Raw genomic sequence first — 23,470 nt, 5'->3', positions numbered from 1 at the left:
ATCCAGACTTAGTTTGGCTTCAAGATGTACAGAGACGTTTAAAGAATTCCAGTAACACTGCCTGCGAGTTAAAGAACATCTTGCAATAGAGATCTTCAGTGAAGGGTAAAGTGATACTGCTTTGTACCTAGGGAGACGGTAACTTTATCTGTTTGCACGACTAGTATTTCACTAGAAGTCTCCTGTTTTAAATCCTCAAATAACAATTGCGAAGTAGTGCAGGGCATTGACAGATTACGCACAAATTGCCATGACTGTCATGTAAAATAGTTCCCTTTCAAAAATAAATAAGGCGTATCTTATTAGGTGCCCCTTGTCGGACCTATAATAAATAAGTTGGAGGTCTATTCACTAAAAGGTAGAGTTGATAGGAGAGTAATGGTTTTAATTATTTGACTTCACTATACATTATGGGGGCTGGCCCTATGTGTAATGCCTAGTTAAGTCAGAGAGATTTCTCTTAAGAGACGTATTTATATATCTGGGAACTCTCTGGTTTTTGCCTGGAGGCTCCAGATAAAGTGGCGCTTCTCTGGGTCTTCTCTGGCACTCCCTTCTCCTCCTACCACTTTTAATTTTTTCTGCATTTAGGGCACTGGTCACCAGAACGTGCACTGTCATGAGCAGGCCACCTACCAACATCTACGAGACTGACCTAGGGCAGTGCCCTCAGCCGCCTCCTCTGTATTCTCCTACTTCTAATGGACGCCATATCTCATATCTTAAAGGCGTGTAGTTTTCCATAGTGTAAAAGTACAGGTGAGGGTGTTGAAACCAACTCTCCTGACAATGGTTGTACTTTGAGCAAAGTAGATGGAAAACAAAATGTATTGGTCATTACATATTACTATTATGTTGTCCCCCAGGCCCTAGATGTTCCAGTTAGAGTGTTTGTTACCGTGACAGTGAGGGAACATGCATGGTGTAAGCATATGGCTATTCTAAACAGGCAGACTAGATGGGTTCTTATCTGCTGTCAAATTCTATGTTTTGAGACAAGATGGGAATAATTGTTTAAGAGCTGCTTATTGTAGGCAACAGATATAGCATTTTCAATTAAATTAAGTGAATTATCATTCTCAAAATAAAAAGAAGTAATTTGAGGTGTGCTGTGTTACTTCCTATCAATTACTCTGTAAAGTACATTTTGTCTGGAGTAATCTATTTCCACTGGCCTGGGAGCAGACTCTGGCTATTTCATGCCCTTGCCGATGGAGTATCTTGTTCCTACTTGGCAAATCTACACCAACCATTCGATCAGGTGGTATGTATAAATAGAGTATTTACAGGGCAGACCTCTGCAATATACTATCCCATTATACAGCGCTGCAGACTATGATGGTGCTATATAATTTATTAACATATATAATATATAATTATATAATTATTATAAAAATATATATCAATAATTTAAAAAAATAACATTCACCTATTATAAATTAAATTCATAATCATTAATACAGATATGTGCTAAAATTACGTTTATTTTGTTAAATGTTGATTTAAACACACTTTAACCCCTTAATGACAAAGCCCATACATGTACGGGCTCAAAATACATTGTTTTCAATGGGTTTAGGGACCGCCCATTGTCCTTAAGGGTTAAAACATGTTGTATTGACTACTTAAAAGCAACAGTTCATACTTTAATACTACAAAACTAAAGCAAATGGAGCAGAACCATAAAGGAAACACACATGGACTATTTACTGTAATAATACAACCCTGGTGTGATTATTATTAGGATTATTAGTTATTGTTTGATATAGTGCCATCATATTCTGCAGCGCTGTAAATGGGTTAATAATCCCAAGGTCTAAAGGTTTTAACTGTGTCGGTGAGGATTGCGAAGGTGCTGGTGGTCTTTGAGACCACCGAGGACACCCTGTTCCCAATCTTATTCTTCCTTGAAGGGATATGTAGCCCCTTCCCTCCCTGACCAAGGCCAAAGAAAGGCTGAATTTTATACCTCCACAGAGAGAGACCACTGAAGCCTTGGAGGTGATGTAGGAGCCAGAAGGCCACACACACAAAAAGTACAGTGCTCCAAAAAAGAAAAAGGTGCCATTAAGGCCCATTGCTGGTATCATCAAAAGGATTCCACCACTGATCAGCCAACGGCCAGGCCAGGGATATATTATAAATGTATTTGTACCAGCAGCAGACTCGGGAAGTTGGCTTCTTCTTTCTCTAGTACATAACTACTGATCTATGAGACGATCACTGACCTATGGAATCAGCATTGTTAGAACAAAGCTTCGTAAGCAGAAGGTGAAACTGAGACCCACGACTGTAGGGTCAATCCGCCATTTCAGACAGGATGATTATGTAATGCGCTCCAGTAGTTCAGAAAATCATGGGATGGAAAAAACCCTGGAGTCACTGGAACAAACTAACGTGTACCCACTGACATTATGAGGAAATGCCACATTTCTTTTTTTAGCAGGACCACATTTTCTGTAAGGCATTGGGGAGGGACACATTTTTTCCAGGGAAAACTGAAATGCGATAACAATAGTAAATTGTAGTAGAAGATGTAGCAGTCTTTATGAAAACTATTATTTGTCATGGGGTATTAATATTGCCATTTAAAACACAGCTACACTAGCAGATTTTATTTGTGATATAACAGTGAGAAAAACACCAGCTGGAATAGGATATAATTAAATGAGACAAGATTCATAGCAAGTGATCCTTGAATTAGCCACTATAACCTAATACCGGTGTAGTACCCCTGGGGGTATGCTAAATATACTCTGGTATCTTGTCTATTTCTGATACATTTCTGTATATTTGGTACTATTACCGGTGCAAAGAAAGTTTAAAAACTAGGACTGTTGGTCGTTATGGTAACATGCTGCCCTTCAATATGGCCAGCCTTAATGTGTGACCCCACATTAGAGGACTGCATTGGGAGGCGGGTCCCGCCAAAAAACTTGCGGGCGGTCTTGCTGGGGTTGCGGGTATAGTAGGAATCTGGTCAATGTAACAAAGCCTAGTAACTTCCCACAGTAGTCAACCCTGAGTGCTCCTTCTTCTAAAGAAGTGACTGCACATGGCGCTGGACATGTACTTTTTTCATGGCTTGGACATGTATGTGGGGCTACTAAAGCGTGAGGTATTGTATGGAAGGGTAGGTCAGGACTGGTCATGGCTACATGCCACTTCTCTCCCCAGAGATAGAGAGCAGTGACCATGAGATCCGGGAAGGCAGCACTTTACCCAGAGACTCTGGGTCAACCCTGTAACGTTCCCAGGTCTGATAGTGGGTATATGTCAGGGTTCCACCCTACTAGCCCGGACCATGGATGATTTATTTTGCTGTAATGTCCTGCTGCTTCCACTAGTGGCCACCCTCCCCCTCCCTCTGGAGTGCTCAGGATCAGATTACCAGGTCAGCTGAGTCTGATCACCTGAGTGAAGCCCTGCCTTTATTAACCTGCCCTGCCCTGTAGTCAGGGCCTTTGCATTGAAGTGCATGGACTGCTCTGCTTTGGCCCTGTACCGTGAGCTACCCGTGTCTTGTTCCTGAGCTACCAGCCTGTACCTGAGCTACAAGTCAGCCCTGCCAGTGGGCTTCCTGCCGTCCGCCCACCCAGTGGGCCGCTGTGCAAGTCAGCCCTGCCAGTGGGCTTCCTGCTGTCAGCCCACCCAGTGGGCCTCCGTACCAGTCAGCCCTGCCAGTGGGCTTCCTGCTGTCAGCCCACCCAGTGGGCCTCCGTGCAAGTCAGCCCTGCCAGTGGGCTTCCTGCCATCAGCCCACCCAGTGGGCCTCCGTACCCGTCAGCCCTGCCAGTGGGCTTCCTCCCGTCAGCCCACCCAGTGGGCCTCCGAACCCGTCAGCCCTGCCAGTGGGCTTCCTGCCGTCAGCCCACCCAGTGGGCCTCCGTACCCAGCAGCCCTGCCAGTGGGCTTCCTGCCGCCAGCCCACCCAGTGGGCCTCCGTACCCGTCAGCCCTGCCAGTGGGCTTCCTCCCGTCAGCCCACCCAGTGGGCCTCCGTACCCGTCAGCCCACCCAGTGGGCCTCCGAACCCGTCAGCCCTGCCAGTGGGCTTCCTGCCGTCAGCCCACCCAGTGGGCCTCCGTACCCAGCAGCCCTGCCAGTGGGCTTCCTGCCGCCAGCCCACCCAGTGGGCCTCCGTACCCGTCAGCCCTGCCAGTGGGCTTCCTGCCGTCAGCCCACCCAGTGGGCCTCCGTACCCGTCAGCCCACCCAGTGGGCCTCCATAACCGTCAGCCCTGCCAGTGGGCATCCTGCATAGAGACTACTGCCTTTACTTGCTGGTGATATCCTACATCAATACAGTACCTTTCCTCGTATTCTGTTGTGCCGTGTGTTATTTCGCCTGTCCGTACCACATCACTTACCGTCATGCATCGTGGGGTGCAAACAGAACCCCTTGTATCCCCTGCTACTGGGCTCCTACCCGACCTGCTTACCAGCATCCTGACAGAATGCAAAGGCCAATACAAGGAGTCCGCGGGGATACCTGCAGTACTGGAATTGCTGGCGGAATGTCTTCTCCGGATATGTATATCTGTACGGACTGTTTTAAAACCCGACCATGGTGATACCAAGACAGAGACCAAAAGCAAGAAGGCTCCTAAGAAGAGCTACAAGCGTGAGCCACTCACCAAGGAGGAAAAACAAAGAAGGCAAGTAGATAACCTATGCTATTATTGTGGAGAGACTGGTCATAGGATTTCATATTGTCAATTGAAACCAGCCAAACCATCTGCAACCCATTCAGACAAACCCCGTGCCCAGGAACCTGCATGTAAAGAGAATGCAGCAAAGCTGGAGCACACCCTGTCGCTTCCCCAGAATGGCGATCCAAGGGTTAACCAACTCCCGGTACCTGAACTACCTACGTCGTCTGAAGTCATGTCAGATGACCTCCAGACCATGTCTGACGACCCTGACTGGTCTGACATGGACGATGCTTCTTCTGAGGCTGCTATAGCGGACAAACCTGAGAACGAGAACACCATGGCTGTTGGTGCGGTTGGGACCACAACTCCCATCACTCACCGGAGTAAGAACGGGAGACTCCAAACCGCAAGACACTCCCTTGGGGCTCCTGGTTATGTCCTAGCAACCAATGGGACAATTGTGCACAGAAAGGAGCTGAAATATTATGAGCAACATCTTCGTGATCAAACGGCTGGTAGGCGTTCCTCCATTCCTGCCTCCACACAGTCCAGTCCCCGTATTAGTCAACACCACTCAGAGGGATACAGTGTACAGGGGGTATTCCTATCCCCTGGCAAATGCTTGCCTTGTCCGACTTCTGTACTTACCGTGACGTTCGCATCTGTGCCACCAGTGGCTAAGGTCCGGAACACCCAGGCCAGCACACCTGAGGCGCTGCCACCAGACCGTGTAGTGGCTTCCAATGGAACTGTCATACGCCGTGAAGATCAGCATGTGTTTGAGGAAGCGCTACGTGCCAGAACTAGGTTGTCCCGCCACAGACGGTGACACTACTGCCATATGCAGTCCTACGAGCACCCAGAGGTTGCTCCTAGCGGTGGGGATATGTCAGGGTTCCACCCTACTAGCCCGGACCATGGATGATTTATTTTGCTGTAATGTCCTGCTGCTTCCACTAGTGGCCACCCTCCCCCTCCCTCTGGAGTGCTCAGGATCAGATTACCAGGTCAGCTGAGTCTGATCACCTGAGTGAAGCCCTGCCTTTATTAACCTGCCCTGCCCTGTAGTCAGGGCCTTTGCATTGAAGTGCATGGACCGCTCTGCTTTGGCCCTGTACCGTGAGCTACCCGTGTCTTGTTCCTGAGCTACCTGCCTGTACCTGAGCTACCAGTCAGCCCTGCCAGTGGGCTTCCTGCCATCAGCCCACCCAGTGGGCCTCCGTACCCGTCAGCCCTGCCAGTGGGCTTCCTGCCGCCAGTCCACCCAGTGGGCCTCCGTACCCGTCAGCCCACCCAGTGGGCCTCCGTACCCAGCAGCCCTGCCAGTGGGCTTCCTGCCGTCAGCCCACCCAGTGGGCCTCCGTACCCGTCAGCCCACCCAGTGGGCCTCCGTACCCGTCAGCCCTGCCAGTGGGCTTCCTGCCGTCAGCCCACCCAGTGGGCCTCCGTACCCGTCAGCCCACCCAGTGGGCCTCCATAACCGTCAGCCCTGCCAGTGGGCATCCTGCATAGAGACTACTGCCTTTACTTGCTGGTGATATCCTACATCAATACAGTACCTTTCCTCGTATTCTGTTGTGCCGTGTGTTATTTCGCCTGTCCGTACCACATCACTTACCGTCATGCATCGTGGGGTGCAAACAGAACCCCTTGTATCCCCTGCTACTGGGCTCCTACCCGACCTGCTTACCAGGGTCCTGACAGTATATGAAGAATATTTACATTGCCTTGCAAAGGTGTTCACCCATTTGGTATTTTTCCTATTTTGTTGCATTTGGAATTAAAATGGGTTTTTATTTAGATTTCATGTAAGGAACATACACAAAATAGTCCAAATTTGTGAAGTGAAATGAAAAAAAACAGCTTTTTTTATTCTAAAAAGTAAAAAAAAACCAGAAAAGCGATGTGTATATGCGTTCACCTCCTTAGCTATGAAATCCCCTAAATAAGATCCGGTACAACCAATTACCTTCAGAAGTTATATAATTAGTTCTATAAAGTCCACCTGTGTGCAATCCAAGTTATCTGCCACATGTTCTCAGTATATATACACCTGTTCTGAAAGGCCCCGGACTCTGCAACTCCACTCAGCAACGGGAAAAACCAAGCAAGCGGCACCACGAAGACCAAGGAGTGCTCCAAACAGGTCAGGCACAAAGTTGTGGAGAAGTACAGATCAGTGTTGGATTATATAAAAAAAATCCCAAACTTTGAACATCCCACAAAGCACCATTAAATCTGTTATTAAGAAATGGAAAGAACATGGCTGTCAGGCTGTTCCCGTTCCTCTCCCGTGACGGGGGTGGCACGGGTGCACAGCGGGGCATCGATCCCCTCTGCAACGGCGTTCGTCGCTGTCTCCGTCGTCCAGTTCTTCACTCCTCACCTCCGTGCGTGGTGCTGAGGACAGGGGCGTGGGGACGGCGGTAGACTGCCCCTTTCTCTCTTCTGCCTGCCTACTTACCTCAAATTGCCTATTGACCTTGCTTTTGGAATGCTGGCTGCCTACTGACCCCGGATTGCCTATTTGACAGCCTCTGTGACTTTCGCCTTTCCCCATTTGCCATGGACTATATTGTCACAACTGCATTTTGGGCTCCTCCTCCTCCTTACAAACCTCACAGTACCTGACAATGGCACCATAACAAACCTGCCAAGACAGGGCCACCCATCAGAGACCACTGAAGGAGCTTTAAAGCTCCACAGCCTAGATTGGAGTATCAGTCTATGGGACCACCTTAAGCCATACACTCCACAGAGCTGGGCTTTACGGAACAGTGGCAAAAAAGAAAGCCATTGATTAAAGAAAAAAGGCATGTAGGAGGCTCCCCCAACATATGGAAGTAGGTGTTCTGGTCAGATGAGACTAAAATTGAGCTTTTCGGCCATCAAGGAAAACGCTATGTCGGGGCAAACCCAACGCCTCTCATCACCCCAAGAACACCATCCAACACCACAGTGAAGCATGGTGGTGGCAGCATCATGCTGTGGGAATGTTTTTCATCGGCAGGGACTGGGACACTGGTCAGGATTGAAGGGATGATGGTGCTAAATACAGGGAAATTCTTGAGGGATATGTGTTTGTCTTCCAGAGATTTGAGACCGATACAGAGGTTCAAGGTAAGGATGTGATTTGTGAGGTAGTGAGGTGTGAGTGGGGTATGATGGAGTGAGTATGTTTTAGTGTAAGGGTATACGTGTATATGTGTTATAGTGAATATGTGTGTTAGTTACATGGTGTGGGGGTCTCAGCTGTACCTGTCCCCCGGGCCAGGAGGTGCCAGCCCTCACTTGAGGGAGAGAAAAGAGATAGAAGGTTTTGTGTCAATAAGATGGAACTCTGTACTACCTACAGTAGAACACACTCTGTACCTCAACCATCTGACAAATTGTTTCAAACAGTCGGTGATCTCTCCCCTTCTATCCAGTCGCTAGGAGTTTATTTACTGCGCTATCTACACAGAGACAGAGAAGATACTAAACCAGTCGTCTTCGTAGCTCTTTCCTGCTGCTACGCACCATAAACTGCTAACGGCGGGGATGCTAGTAACTGAAATACATAAATGAAATCAGATGTTTGACATCAAGAGATGCAATTAAAGTGTACGATTTGAGCTTTAATAGAGGACGCTGCTTATATAATCGGGTAATGAGGACAGTTATGTTTATTATTTAATATCACATAGAAAATGTGTATATGTCTGATATATATATATATATATAAACACTTTTATATAACTATATATAATTATGTGTTTCCTTACCATAAAGAGTAGGCTGAACAACCAACAAATCAAAATATTCTCTCGTCAACTAACGTTAAATTTCATAGTGAAATATAGCGATAGAGGATACACACTAGCGTTTAAAAAGGGTTGTTTTATGAAATTCTGCAGGGTGCTTAAAATAATGTTTCTTGGAGTATAATTTTTACATCTACAGTCTCCTTACAAGGGGGGGGGCATTACCTAAATTTAAAGGGACCTCTCAGCTGTCATATGCATTAAAGCGCTGTGATGGCTGAGTACCCCTTTAAGACATACCGGCAAAGACACCGGAGAGAGTTCTGGCCCTGTGAGCTTACAATCTGTCCGGGGTATGTATTGGTAAATTATTATTTTCCATGTCCAACCGGCTATTTGTTTTTATCACTAATAAAGTTCTAGAGCCATCAGGCCCTCAGTGACAAACTGAGCAACTGGGGAGCTGATTGGTTCTCTGTGGCCCTGGTTACTGTCTCCTGCCGGTCGCCGCTGCTGCTTCCCACCCGATTAATAATCACCGATTGGATTTGTAACGATAAAGCGGTTACGCTGACGGTCAGATCCACGGCCACTGACTAGTGATGTCCGGATCATGAACGAATCGTTCATTTGATCCGGTTCTTTTTAGTGATCCGGATGAGTCGGTTCACTAGACTGAACGATTCGTTTGTAGCGGTTCAGTCTGTGAATCATCATGCAGCTGTAACCTGATCCTAGAGCTGTGAGTCATCTGCAGAGCACTCTGGGGTCAGGTTACAGCTCATTAATTCTCACAGGAACGATGACTCATAGAGTCAGAGATTCGTTCAAAGAGTCGAATGATCCGAAGAGTCGAATGAACCGAAGAGTCGAATGAACCGAAGAGTCGAATGAACCGAAGAGTCGAATGAACCGAAGAGTCGAATGAACCGAAGAGTCGAATGATTCGAATCTTACAGGGATCCGGATCTTACAAGGATCCGAATCTTACAGAGATTCGAATCATTCAGAGAAAATCACTGATACCATACTTTTATAAATAAATACATTAATAATGTTCACACTGCCCCCAGGATTTAGATTCCCCTGAGTTTGCCCCCCTTTACCTATAACTGCACCTACAGTTAACTTTATTAAATTAATTAAATTAACCCTCAATCATCAGCATAAAATTAACCCTTATACCCCATCAACCATAACTGCCCCTGAAATTAACCGTAAAGATCCCATTAACCATAACGGCCCCTGAAATTAACCCTAAAGACCCCATTAACCACAACGGCCCCTGAAATTAACCCTTAATACTCCATTAACCATAACTGCCCCTAAATTAATTGCATGTACTCCAGATAAATTACCTAATAAATTGGTATGGTTGATGGGGTCTTTAGTGTTAATTTGGGGGCAGTTATGCTTAATGGGGTGTTTAAGGATAATTTAGGGGCAGTTATGCTTAATGGGGTCTTTAGTGTTAATTTAGGGGCAGTTATGCTTAATGAGGTGTTTAGGGTTAATTTGGGGGCAGTTATGCTTAACGGGGTGTTTAGGGTTAATTTAGGGGCAGTTATGCTTAATGGGGTGTTTAGGGTTAATTTGGGGGCAGTTATGGTTAATAGGGTGTTAAGGGTTAATTTTAGGGGCAGTCATGGTTGATGGGGTGTTAAGGGTTAATTTTAGGGCAGTCATGGTTGATGGGGTGTTTAGGGTTAATTTAATGGTGAGAGTTAATTTAATTAATTTAATAAAGTTAGCTTAAGGTGCAGTTGCAGGTAAAGGGGAATGTAAATCCTGGGGGCAGTGATTATTAATATATTTATTTATAACAGTATGGTGACATTCTCTGAATGATTACAATGCCAATGAAGGCAGAGAGTCGTTCAAAGATCCGGATCTTACAATGATCCGGATCTTACAATGATCCGGATCTTACAATGATCCGGATCTTACAGTGATCCGGATCACTGTAAGATTCGGATCCCTGTAAGATCCGAATCTTTGAACGACTCTCTGCCTTCATTGACATCACTGGAGGCAGGGGGGAGGATTCATAATGAAAGGGGCGGGGCCAATCGTTAGTGTGCCTGCACGGAGTTACTGGAAAACAGTAACTCCGTGCAGACACACTGAGTGATCCGAAGATCCGGATCATGAATCGGATCATTTCAGTGAACGAATCGAAATGATCCGATTCACTTTAATGATCCGAACTTCCCATCACTACCACTGACAGCAGCTGCCTAATCAAACTAGGCACGCCCACAGCCCTGAAAGGCAGGGCGGGGGTAAAACTACTGCAGACCAATCGGTAACGAGCATTGGGAGCACAGTATCCAATAGGAGGACCATGAGGGAGCCAGGCGTTCTGAAGTCTGTTGATCATGACGTCAGTGGAGGAGGAGTCGGGCTGCCAGCACTGGCTTCTTGAATGACACGAGTCGTCGATCAGCGAGCACTTTAACCCGGTGACACGGAGACCATGGCTGCGGAGGCTCAGAGGGTGCTGGTGTACGGGGGCAGAGGGGCCCTGGGGTCCAAGTGTGTGGAGTTCTTCAGATCCAAGAACTGGGTAATGGTCAGGGCAGGTTCCCGGGTGCATGCTTTCCACGTCCTGTTTTGGAGCATTATTTTATAGGTTTGCATTAAGCTTCTATTTAGGTGATTGTAATAATAAAGAGACACGTGGACGGGCACTGAGCTGGGATCTGTTTACCGGGGACGGCCACTGAGCTGGTTAGTGTTGACTGGATTTACTGGCAACTGGCCTGGGTAGCTTTGAGGGGATTTAATGGGCACTGGCACTGGCACTGGCCTGGGACATGTTGGCCGGTTGTACCGGGGATGGACACTTGTCTGGGTAATGTGGACTGGGGATGGGCACTGAGCTGGGTAATGTTGACTGGCTTCTCTGGGGATGGGCACTGGTCTGGGTAATGTTGACTGGGGATGGGCACTGAGCTGGGTAATGTTGACCGGTTTTACCGGGGACGGGCACTGGCGTGGTCTCTGTAGATAGCTGGAATGTGTGCGCTTCATTCCCTGTTTCCTTTCCGCAGTGGGTGGCCTCCATAGATGTCACAGAAAATGCTGCCGCCAGTGCAAACGTTGTAGTGAAGCCCTCAGACTCATTCGCTGAACAGGCGGATCAGGTGAGTGTGATTTCCCATTTAACGCGCGTGGGAATGAGCCGTGTTACAATACCTAGAAGCTGGTATAATGAATGCTGCGTCAGGGTGTTGGGCAGATGTGCGGGGGGCACAGAGCTGCTTATAGGTGGGTCATTTAAAGGGACAGGATGACAAAACTGAATGTCAGTACAGGTACGCTACATGTGATAGAATAAGGGTTAGCGAATATGAAACGTGTATTACGCTCCACCCCCAACCCCCCGGCTATTTGCCTTGCAGCGTGCATGCGCATCAAATGATGTTGACTTTGGTTATTGGTTTAATGAGTAATGAGAAGCTGGGGTTGCGGGTTGTGGGTTGTGAGCCGTTATACTTTAGGGCAGCGATTCGATTTGCCCCTTCCCAGCTGGAAATAATGTCGTGCTGTATGTAGTTTCCCCAGCGAGGGGCAACTAGTGGTGCAGGGGCTTTATTATATGCATTGATCTTGCTTCCCCTGGGAAGCAGTCCCACTTATCTACTACCCTGTCAGTAAAGTAATCATCAGATCCTCTGAGCCTGTAGTTTACGATCATCACCTCTTGTTGTAAGATTCCTCCTCGTTTGAAATAAACTTCCCTCCTGTACTTTGTTAAATCTCTTTATTTCCGTTAAATGTTTCCATCGTATCTCTCTTCTCTCCTACTAGCCGGACGTGTTGAGATCCCTTAGTCTTTCGTGATGATTCTTATCCTTTATTTTACATTTTAAGGAGTTCCAAAGTGCTTTAATATACATTCTTCATCATTAGAGCTGTATGTGACCCTAATCACAGCGGCTGGGTACTATAAGTGTCACATGACGGTCTATACAATAAATGTATACAGGGCTGGCTATACATGAACGCTGGATTTCCTTTTTATCTCTTAGGTCTCGGCTGCGGTTGAGCAACTCCTGGGCAGCCAGAAGGTCGATGCCATCCTGTGTGTGGCCGGGGGATGGGCTGGAGGATCTGCAAAGGCAAAGTGTAAGTTCGGCTGGAGCCTCATGGGATGGGTAGATCATGAAGGGGTAGAGGTTTTAACAGATCCAAGCAGCACATTGCTTGTACGTTGTGTTTGTCAATCTGTGTCATTGTAAGATGACTTGTCTTGGTACATTAATAGAAGTTGTATCAGACCCTTTGATTGTATGCGTGGTAAGTAGCAATAACTAAATAATAATCATGGAAGCGGGGATTAGTGGCCAGGTGGAGAGTCGGCATTAACTGATCAGTTTCTTGTCCTGAGGTATTACGTGTGCCTTTGTATGTTTTTGAAGTGTATATTGACTGATCTGCCTCAATAAAAGGAATTACACTGCTCCCTCCCCGATGGCGGTGAGGACGGTTAATGGACGTTTCACTCCGTAACCAGAGGTCCATGTGGTTCGGTAGCATCAGGTGGGGGGGGGGGCAGTGCATTTACACACAAACAAGATCGATTCAAACTACAATTCATAGTGAGTCAGCTTTTCTTGCCATATGTGTCTGGAAATAAACTCCATGTGCAAACCATCCGCTTCACATTTCATGTCTGGATTTAATTGGATGTCTTAAGGGCATCTTTTTTTTTTATTTTATTTTTTTTTGTGTGTAAAACCCACCATTCGCACTCACGCTAGCAGAGAAATAGAGTATGTTTTGGTAGACTTATGTTTGCAATGAAATTATTCCCCCCCCCACCCATTTGCTTCATAATAGTTGAGTTTCCTTTTTGTGTTTAGATATTATATAATCTCAATCACATTCTACAGCATATATGATTGTGCTATATAAATCAATAACCGGCTTCCAGATCAGGGCTAGTTATTAACATTTTTGGTATTTTCATTTCTGTATTTATAGTAGCTGTGGATACTATATATATGCCTTAAAACTATGACTAAATTTAAAACAAAAACCTAAATGACTTGTAAAAAAAAAAATAAAATATAAATAAACTGTGTTTTTATAGAGAAATAGGGGAATAGCAGTTGAAGAAAGGCATAACAAAAACATGAAAATTGCCCTGGTCCTTAAGGGGTTAAATATTTTTTCTATTTTTCTTATGGAATAGACCCCTTTTTGGGAGCTTTAAAGACAGTGTTTTTTTTTTGTGGTTTTTTTTTTATTATGACCTAATCCATGTCTACTTTTATATCCTCTTTGATTAGTCTTGGTCGGGTATTAGAAATAAGCTAACTGTATTCTGTGATTGCTGTTCTATTTTCCCTGGTTAATAATTACTAATTGGTGAGAGATAACGGCTTGCAGTCTACAAACCAAGTCCATTTATCGATCTGTTCTGAAGAGGAGATTTCTCTGCGATCTGTACTCATATGCTGCGGTAGATAAAACGGCATATCCTGAAAATCAAATCATTGGTAACGCTATGATACGTGCCAGTTGTCTAAAATCCCGCATTACCCTTTTGTCACACGCTCCCCGTTGACTCTTATCACATCGTCACATTGTATCGGAACAGTCTTCTGGTGCAAACAAGGCACATCCGCTAACAGAACATTACAGCAATCTATCGAAGATAAAAGCTGTCTGTGTGGTTGATATTTCTATATTTTTGCTTAATAAGCCATTTAGACTTTCCAGTCTCCCTAACGTAATGACACGTGCTTTTCCTGATTTTACTGCGTTTTTGTTATTTTAACTTATAACTAGTGCTGAATTTCAGGAGAGAATTGAAACATAGATGATGGAGAATGGTATGTGTGTGTGTGTGTGTGTGTATGTATTAGTGATGTCCGGATCATGAACGAATCGTTCATTTGATCCGGTTCTTTTTAGTGATCCGGATGAGTCGGTTCACTAGACTGAACGATTCGTTTGTAGCGGTTCAGTCTGTGAATCATCATGCAGCTGTAACCTGATCCTAGAGCTGTGAGTCATCTGCAGAGCACTCTGGGGTCAGGTTACAGCTCATTAATTCTCACAGGAACGATGACTCATAGAGTCAGAGATTCGTTCAAAGAGTCGAATGATCCGAAGAGTCGAATGAACCGAAGAGTCGAATGAACCGAAGAGTCGAATGAACCGAAGAGTCGAATGAACCGAAGAGTCGAATGAACCGAAGAGTCGAATGATTCGAATCTTACAGGGATCCGGATCTTACAAGGATCCGAATCTTACAGAGATTCGAATCATTCAGAGAAAATCACTGATACCATACTTTTATAAATAAATACATTAATAATGTTCACACTGCCCCCAGGATTTAGATTCCCCTGAGTTTGCCCCCCTTTACCTATAACTGCACCTACAGTTAACTTTATTAAATTAATTAAATTAACCCTCAATCATCAGCATAAAATTAACCCTTATACCCCATCAACCATAACTGCCCCTGAAATTAACCGTAAAGATCCCATTAACCATAACGGCCCCTGAAATTAACCCTAAAGACCCCATTAACCACAACGGCCCCTGAAATTAACCCTTAATACTCCATTAACCATAACTGCCCCTAAATTAATTGCATGTACTCCAGATAAATTACCTAATAAATTGGTATGGTTGATGGGGTCTTTAGTGTTAATTTGGGGGCAGTTATGCTTAATGGGGTGTTTAAGGATAATTTAGGGGCAGTTATGCTTAATGGGGTCTTTAGTGTTAATTTAGGGGCAGTTATGCTTAATGAGGTGTTTAGGGTTAATTTGGGGGCAGTTATGCTTAACGGGGTGTTTAGGGTTAATTTAGGGGCAGTTATGCTTAATGGGGTGTTTAGGGTTAATTTGGGGGCAGTTATGGTTAATAGGGTGTTAAGGGTTAATTTTAGGGGCAGTCATGGTTGATGGGGTGTTAAGGGTTAATTTTAGGGCAGTCATGGTTGATGGGGTGTTTAGGGTTAATTTAATGGTGAGAGTTAATTTAATTAATTTAATAAAGTTAGCTTAAGGTGCAGTTGCAGGTAAAGGGGAATGTAAATCCTGGGGGCAGTGATTATTAATATATTTATTTATAACAGTATGGTGACATTCTCTGAATGATTACAATGCCAATGAAGGCAGAGAGTCGTTCAAAGATCCGGATCTTACAATGATCCGGATCTTACAATGATCCGGATCTTACAATGATCCGGATCTTACAGTGATCCGGATCACTGTAAGATTCGGATCCCTGTAAGATCCGAATCTTTGAACGACTCTCTGCCTTCATTGACATCACTGGAGGCAGGGGGGAGGATTCATAATGAAAGGGGCGGGGCCAATCGTTAGTGTGCCTGCACGGAGTTACTGGAAAACAGTAACTCCGTGCAGACACACTGAGTGATCCGAAGATCCGGATCATGAATCGGATCATTTCAGTGAACGAATCGAAATGATCCGATTCACTTTAATGATCCGAACTTCCCATCACTAGTATGTATAAAACCAGTAGGGATAAGTAAGTGTGACCCCTCTTTGTTCGTATTTTTGGGACCATTGCCTTGTTCTGTTGATGATGACAGCAGAAGTCTTTGGCTCCAAAGGTGGAGAGTCCTTTCTCTCAGTTGCTCCATGGAGATACGGCAAAGACTGTAATTGCAGAAACTTTGTTCAGATATCCACTGTCCAGTCAATAAGTTATGGATGTAGTTACCGGAAGCCTCCATACTATTGGGACCTTCTTTACCCCGTAGGACGTACTTATCACAAATCTCGATGAATGACCTAATCTTATGGGTTTCGTGGCTTGTAACGCGGAGCGTTGGTTTAAACGTTCAGTGATGGTAGAAGCGCGGTTTTACTAGAGCTCAGGGTTCATGCTTGTGTTTGTGGCCCGCAGCATTCTATAAAAGCTGTGATCAGATGTGGAAGCAGAGCGTCTGGACTTCAGCCATTTCCAGTCATCTAGCAACAAAGCACCTGAAAGATGGCGGCCTTCTGACCTTATCTGGAGCAAAAGCCGCATTATCTGCCACCCCAGGTTAGTATTGACATAACGGTATAGCTGCATAAATGAAAAAGTATCTATATCCTGTGTGTGTGTGTGTGTGTATATGTGTATAGTCACATTTGTAATTGATAGGGAGACTTTCCCAATTGATGTGCAAGATTTGTGTCGCAATATGCCCGCTGCAGATGTGTCCTTTATCACTGGTCTTTAAAGTGCCAGTGAAACGTTTTAGTTCAAACCTTTTGGTTTAACCATTAGTACACCGCACCAGAGCACACAGTCTCTTTGCAATATTTAAGTAACTTTTTTGTACATTCTTGTAAATATTCGCTAGTTTACGGTTTTTAGATATAGAAGATAGCGGAGTTTATGATATAAAGCCACCCTAGCGAACTGGTCTGTAGCTTCTGTCCCAGTAAGGTTTCCTCTGAATGTCGTAGTCTTTACATAACGATTAGATGAGTAAACAGAACTTTACGCTCCGTGTCTGTCTGGTGTTTTACGCAAACTGTTACGAATAATCATCGTCTTTTGATCTTAAGACTGGAAGCATTGAAGAAGTTCAATTTTTATTATTTTTTGCAAAGTTCTTTGAACATTTTTTTTTCTGTCCCCTAAATGATTTAAAACTCTCCTGTGATGTTTCCAATCCCGAGCCTCCCCCTACAAACATCTGCGCTTCATTATTTCTGTAGACGGGATTGTTTGTGAAAGAAAAATTGTGCAATACTTCCGTATTTCATTTAATTAAAATACAGTAATTATATAAAGATGTATTGCATCAAAACCTTTTTTCCCAAAATACTCCCCTCCAAAAAAAATAAAAATAAATACACACTAAATTAAACTGCATGTTGAATTTCTGTTCCAGGGGTGGTAGTAGAACTAGACTTACTAGTTCTAGGCTCTGCCACCAAAAGTGGACTTGATATTAATGGGACGCTTCTTTAGCTGTAACGCTCGTTTTGTTGTCGCAATATCAAGCACTCATAAAACCTGATATAAAGATTTAAAAACTGTTAAGCGGCTAGCGGGAAGACGGCCGGCCATGCTGGGATATACTGTACTCCAAGCCGGAAACGCATGTACAATGTTTAGTAGCAAGTATCGTTATTTTTACGTTATTGTGATGGTGGTGTTATGGTGTGTGTGTGTGTGTGTGTGTGTGTTCCGATAGAATGTTAAATCTGTTATTGCGCATATTGTGGTAGCGTTCTAATATATATATATCTTATTTAGGAATGGTGGGTTATGGTATGGCAAAAGCAACCGTGCATCAGCTTTGTCAGAGCCTCGGTGAAGATAAAAGCGGCTTGCCAGCTAATTCTTCTGCCGTTGCTATATTACCGTAAGTATTGCAAGTGTCAGGAGAGATTGCCTTGGAGGGTAAGAGAGTAATGAGAGATGTAGTAGAACACTACATTGCTTAAAATCCCCCCCCCTTTTTTTTTTTTACCTAACTTTTTTTTTATAAAACTGTGTTAATTTAATTGTCACCCTTGGGGATTATAGTTTTTTACACAAACACGACCCACCAGATCTCTGATAAATAAATCTAATTGTGTCCGAGAAACGCAGGTTAGACTTAAATCAGATAGAATGGCTGCTGTCTTTATATCCAATGCAGCTCTGTTTATTTACTTTATGCAGTGAATGATACAAAGTATCTCTTCCGTGTGTCGGCGGTACAGTTTAATAAGCTTATCTCTACCTCCCGTAGTGTTACCTTGGATACACCGGCCAATAGATCTTCGATGCCAGACGCAGACTTCAGTTCCTGGACGCCATTAGACTTTATCGCTGAGTGAGTACACGGCATTTCCTTATCGCCGGACAGAGCTCCTCTGCACACTATGTTCAACTCGTTGTATTTTTTTCTCTTTAACTTGGTGTACATCACTATGGCGTGCTTAATTTTGACCCTCATTAGAAATTACATAGCTTTGTTTTTTTTAATTGTATAATTTTATTTTTATTTATATATTTTTTATTTATTAAGTGTTGAGCAGGTACGATGTGAGATTATAAATGACCCTTGAATTATAGCCCTCCCTGGTGGCATTGGTCCAACTCAGTCCTGAAAGCACATGATCAAGCATATTAATCATAGAGCAATTCAGTATATATTATCCTGATCTTTTTCTTTGGGGGAGTCTTTTAGCGCTGTAGATGGACATCCCTAAATGTGCCCCTACAGCTGCTTCATAAAGCATTTTCTAAGACTTGTGTCAAGATGAGTTTCACCACACAGAAGAATCCTTGGTTATGGTACGAGGTTTTCTGGTACTAGAGAGTTTAGTGCATAGGGTTCTTCAAATATCACAATTCTAAGATCTAGGGAAACCTTTCATTTCTACTACCAGCTCGTTCATTATGTGACCAAAAGTATGTGGATATTCCTAATTTATTGAGTCTTGGTGTTTGAGACACACACTCTTTCCTTTATAAAATTTATAAAATCAAGCAAGCGGAGACGCGTCCAATGCGTGATTCGCCTGTATAAATATTGATTTGTCAAGGCAATGCAGAGTGTCGGCTGTAAAGCCCACCACGATGAATCGCACTTCACTATCTGGGAGTCTCATGGATGAATCTGGTTTGGCAGGAATATGCTACCTATGGGAATGCATAGCGCATACTGTAACGTTTGGTGGAGGAAGGATAATGGTCTGGGGATGTTTTTCTGGGTTTTGGGTGCCTTAGTTCCAGTAAATCTTAATGCTGCAGCGTACAAAAACATTTTGGATAAAGCTGTGCCCCAGTTATTTTTTTCCTTTTTTTTTTTCCTTGAGAATACTGATTTTTCTTCCATTTATCTTTCCCACTTCATCTCCTTATCACAGAACCTTTTTCAAATGGACCACAGGGAATGAAAGGCCAAAGTCCGGAAGTCTTATTCAAGTGATCACCGAAAAAGGGAAGACTGAACTAATTCCAGCTAATCTGTGAAGTCTGTAGATTACCCCGTGTACAATATATATATATACATATATACAGCAATGGCTATATTCTAGCAACTCGGTTAATTGCCAGTTTTCTGCAAAGTAATTCCTATAAACCACTGCATTCAGTTATGTATGTTGTTGTAAACCATATTCTAGGTAATCCAATGGAACTGTTTACATTACATTATTTTGTTAAAAACATGTCGATATTTTTACTGAAATGCGTGTTTTTAAATAAATCTGCTTAAAGTGAGGCATTTCATTTGCTTCATAAAAAAAACTTCAACAAGTTTAGTTGAATTTGGATGAATTTTGTTACTCTTTTTTGTATTTAAATAGTGCAAAAGTTATTCAAGCTCATCAACCCTCTAGTACAACATATATTTTCCCCTGTATTTACTAAGCCAATAAGTCTAACCTTTGAGTTTCAACCACATATGAGATATGCTGTTCTCCTCCTGGGCCCACAGCAATCTTGCATTGTTTGATCGCTCATGAGAAAATACATTCACGTAAGATATGGTGGGTAAAGGTGATGGAAAGCCCTTCCACTTAAAATTAAGGGGGTAGTAGAAGTATTATTAAACACTCATCTACAGACACCAGCCAAGCCAGAAGGCTTGTTTTTCCCTCAGAAATCTCATGGTGCTGCCACAACCACAAGGGATTCTGGGTAGGCGCATGCAAATAAGGGCAACAATAATCACCTTTTGCCTTTATACATGGATCCCTTGAAAGTAATTGTCGCTGCACAAGACAGCCTTTAGACAAAACTTGGGTAAGGGGTGCAGTAGCCAGATCACCGCTCATGGACAGCTGTTTTGTACATGGAACCATTATGTTTGAGGTCAAGCACTCGATGGCTGCTGTGCAGCATTGCTGATCAGGTCAGTTATCTTTCAGCATCATCTTCTGAAACATAATAGTTAGACCCCAGTCTTTGAACAGAGATCGAACTGCCAGCTTAGTGTATCTGACGGTTTCCAGGATCACATCCTTAAAAAAAAAAAAAAAAAAAAAAAAATCCCTGCCTGCTGGCAACTGATCTATAGACAGGACTTAGTTTCTTAAAACATTAAGCATTTTTAATGGACTATTTTAAATAAAGAGCTTTTGGAAGATACCCTGCCTGCCTATCATCCGTTTGTATCCAGCAGATGACCGGTTTTTAAAACTTTGAGGTGGTTTTAAAAAGTTCCAGTAAATCTTCAGGATTCCTAAGATACAGGCTATCTTTAAGGCGCAGTTCCTACTACAATCTTGTGAGTGTGGCACAACTAGTGGGGGCTGTTTTAAACCTTTTAAACGTTATTGCACCATTTGTGGTTTTTATTCTTTTTACAGAGTATTTTTAAAGCTGTATCCCCAGAATTTGTTCTGTTTTATCTATAGACAGATCAGCTTGTCGACATGAAAAATAATTTGCCTATCCTTGTTTACAATTGGATGTCACTGGTGTGGTCATTTTGCATTTTTTTATTTTTTGGATAAAAGAACATGTCCAAGCTTAGCATAGAACAAAATAACCTAAAAAACATTTCCCTGTCTACACTGGAATATGTGTATTGACCCCTGCGATACATTGGCGTAGAACCATATTCTAGGTTAGCTAAACTTGGTATGAAGAATACGTGAAATCACTACTGACAGCCTTTAATTTGTCTGTGTTTGCCCTTAACGATGTATAAACTAATCAGCGTTTCAGCTCTATTTTAAATTCATGGTTTAGTCAATAAACACCATATCAGGTGGAGATATTTTCCATCTCAAACCTTTTTGCTTCTCAGCCACTAATAACAATTGGTGTCTGCATCATTCGTGTTATGTCAGCTACAGGTAAATAATGGTGTGATGAAATATTCTATCTTGCCGAATAGCTGCCCATTATGCTGTGTTTTTTTTTCTTCTGTGAGTTTGCCCTTGGTTTTTGTCCCTGATTTAACTATGAATTCTGAATAGTTTCTGTAACATTCTCACTTTCAATATATAATATATATATATATATATATATATATGTGTGTGTATATATATATGTAGGTAAATTAATACAATAAATAAGTTGGTAAATGTATTGTTTCAACTCACTGACTTTGGAAGGTTGGTATTTTTTTTTTTTGCTGTGGAACAGCACCTTTAAGATGACAAAAGCAATGTAGGTATTGGCAGTTACCTATGAGCTAAATAGCAAGTTTCTAAAAGAAATTTTAAACAAAACAATACAGGTGTGGTTCAAATAGCATTCATTTTTGGGACTGGAAAGGGTCACTGTAAAGGGTGGCGTTGACATCCCTGAAACATCGCCCAAGACAAACCTTCATCTGAACAAACGGAGAACTGTTTATAAATGTCTAACATAAGGTTACTTTTAGAAAACACCAAAAGTGGTGTTTTTTTCTATTTATATAATTTTTGTTTTTTACTTAACAAAATGGTCTGCCATCTGGCGTTTACATGTTGTAAAGGCACTTGGGTCTTCTGGAACTGACCCTGAAGAGAAAGTCCTCTCCAGATAAATATGAAAAGTGTTCAGCCACTAGATGTCTCCAGCATTCCACACAAATCTGACTGCAAACCCGTCTTGCACAAAACCTATAGCCCAACGCAGAAGTGTTCACAGAAATACAGCCATTGCCATTGGAAAACCATTGCTAAGTAGACATTATTTGTCAAAGTTTACCTTGGTATTTTATCAGGTTTAAGAGTAAAAACAGTTTAGTAAAAAGTGATCTTAAACGGAAGCTCATATAGGCTTTGGGTTCTTGATTAGATCACCCGAGGGCATTGTTCCAGCCTTGGGAACAGAGGCCTTGGTTGAGTGATTTGGTAAATATCTTTTGCTCTTAGGGCAGTAAAACATATAACAGCCGAAGGATTGTGATCAGCAGCAGTTACTAAATTGGACAGGACAGGGATGAGTTAATATCAATATATAATAACATATATCATGCATACGATGACCTGTTTACTGTATCTAAAAATTAAAAGTACCGTATTTGCTCGATTATAAGACGACCCTGATTATAAGACGACCCCCAAATCTTAATATTAATTTAGGAAAAAAAGAAAAAGCCTGAATATAAGACGACCCTATAGGAAAAAAGTTTTACCAGTAAATGTTAATTCATTTGTTAATTGTTAATTCATTTAGGTTTAAGGCATTTCAGGAGGCAGAGTGGCATTAAAGGGGTTAAAAGGCATTTCACAGAGCACTCTGCCTCCAGAAATGCCTTACACTCCCCATTTAACTCTCCCTCCTCCAAACTTACCGGTGCTTCTGAGTTGGGGGGGCGCATAACACAGGAGGGTCCAGGTCCCCTGCATCTGAGCCCCAGGTGCTTAGTCCGGGCAGCATGTAGAGCTCCACGCGAATCGCGTAGAGCTCTACACGCTGCCCGGACTAAGCACTGGGGACTCAGAAGCACCGGTAAATTGGAGGGCATAACACAGGAGGATGCAGGTTGCTCCACATGCTGGCTGATCACAGTGTGATCAGTGAAGGGGAGTTTGAAGAGAATGAGAAGCAAAGTTTCTCCCTCTTCAAAGAAAGTAAAAAAATCTCTATTCATTTTGCATTGGAAAATGGAAAAATATTTGCCACAACATCCCAGTTGTCCTAGTGCTAGTAAAGATGTTTTAAAATGCCCTTCACTACTCTCAAACACTTCAAGTACACTATTGAGTAATGTAGGGATGGATGTGGCCCTCTAGAATATAAACCCAAATTTTGTCATATTTCAGCAGTATCACCTACTCTACTGCATAAAAGACATTCTAAGCAAAATTGCAAATGCAGCACTATAATTATATTTTTGGTGTGTTTCTATGGTTTTAAAAGAAAACCCTACTTGTCCTGATGTACTCCTTTTGTGGGCACATTACAATTGGAAAAGAGGTCCTTTGATTAAACCAACTTATGGTAAAAATGGTACTAAGAACTAACTTTCTAAACCTGATGGATTTCTGCACCCGTTAACAGAAGCATCACACAAGAAAGTGTAGCAAAGTATCTAATAAATAAAATTAACATGCCATCTCTTGATTTGCTAATGAGAGTTTTACTCTCTTACTGTTACTGTTACTAGTGGGGTACCACAGGGGTCAGTTTTGGGTCCTATT

General features: G+C 43.1%; 1 protein-coding gene across 1 annotated transcript; it reads left to right on the top strand.

Annotated features, from left to right (window-relative positions):
• The first annotated feature begins 10,801 nt into the window (after positions 1 to 10,801).
• QDPR (quinoid dihydropteridine reductase) lies at positions 10,802 to 19,648 on the top strand. Its single transcript, XM_053458306.1, has 7 exons — positions 10,802 to 10,962; positions 11,450 to 11,542; positions 12,431 to 12,527; positions 16,299 to 16,439; positions 17,649 to 17,757; positions 18,130 to 18,213; positions 19,253 to 19,648. Exons 1-7 carry the CDS (start codon positions 10,873 to 10,875, stop codon positions 19,356 to 19,358), a joined length of 720 nt encoding a protein of 239 aa, XP_053314281.1. The 5' UTR covers positions 10,802 to 10,872; the 3' UTR covers positions 19,359 to 19,648.
• The last annotated feature ends 3,822 nt before the right edge of the window (positions 19,649 to 23,470 follow it).

The sequence above is a fragment of the Spea bombifrons genome, chromosome 1, assembly GCF_027358695.1.
Source record: "Spea bombifrons isolate aSpeBom1 chromosome 1, aSpeBom1.2.pri, whole genome shotgun sequence".
In the NCBI taxonomy this organism is placed as follows: Eukaryota; Metazoa; Chordata; class Amphibia; order Anura; family Pelobatidae; genus Spea; species Spea bombifrons.
This window is presented reverse-complemented; position numbering and strand designations above follow the sequence as displayed.

Bases quoted from the DNA above. Each gene is read 5' to 3' on its own strand.
- QDPR (XM_053458306.1), top strand. From the start codon at position 10,873: ATGGCTGCGGAGGCTCAGAGGGTGCTGGTGTACGGGGGCAGAGGGGCC. The intron at 12,528-16,298 runs GTAAGTTCGGCT...TGTGGCCCGCAG, and splicing joins AGGATCTGCAAAGGCAAAGT to CATTCTATAAAAGCTGTGAT. The intron at 17,758-18,129 runs GTAAGTATTGCA...TACCTCCCGTAG, and splicing joins TCTGCCGTTGCTATATTACC to TGTTACCTTGGATACACCGG.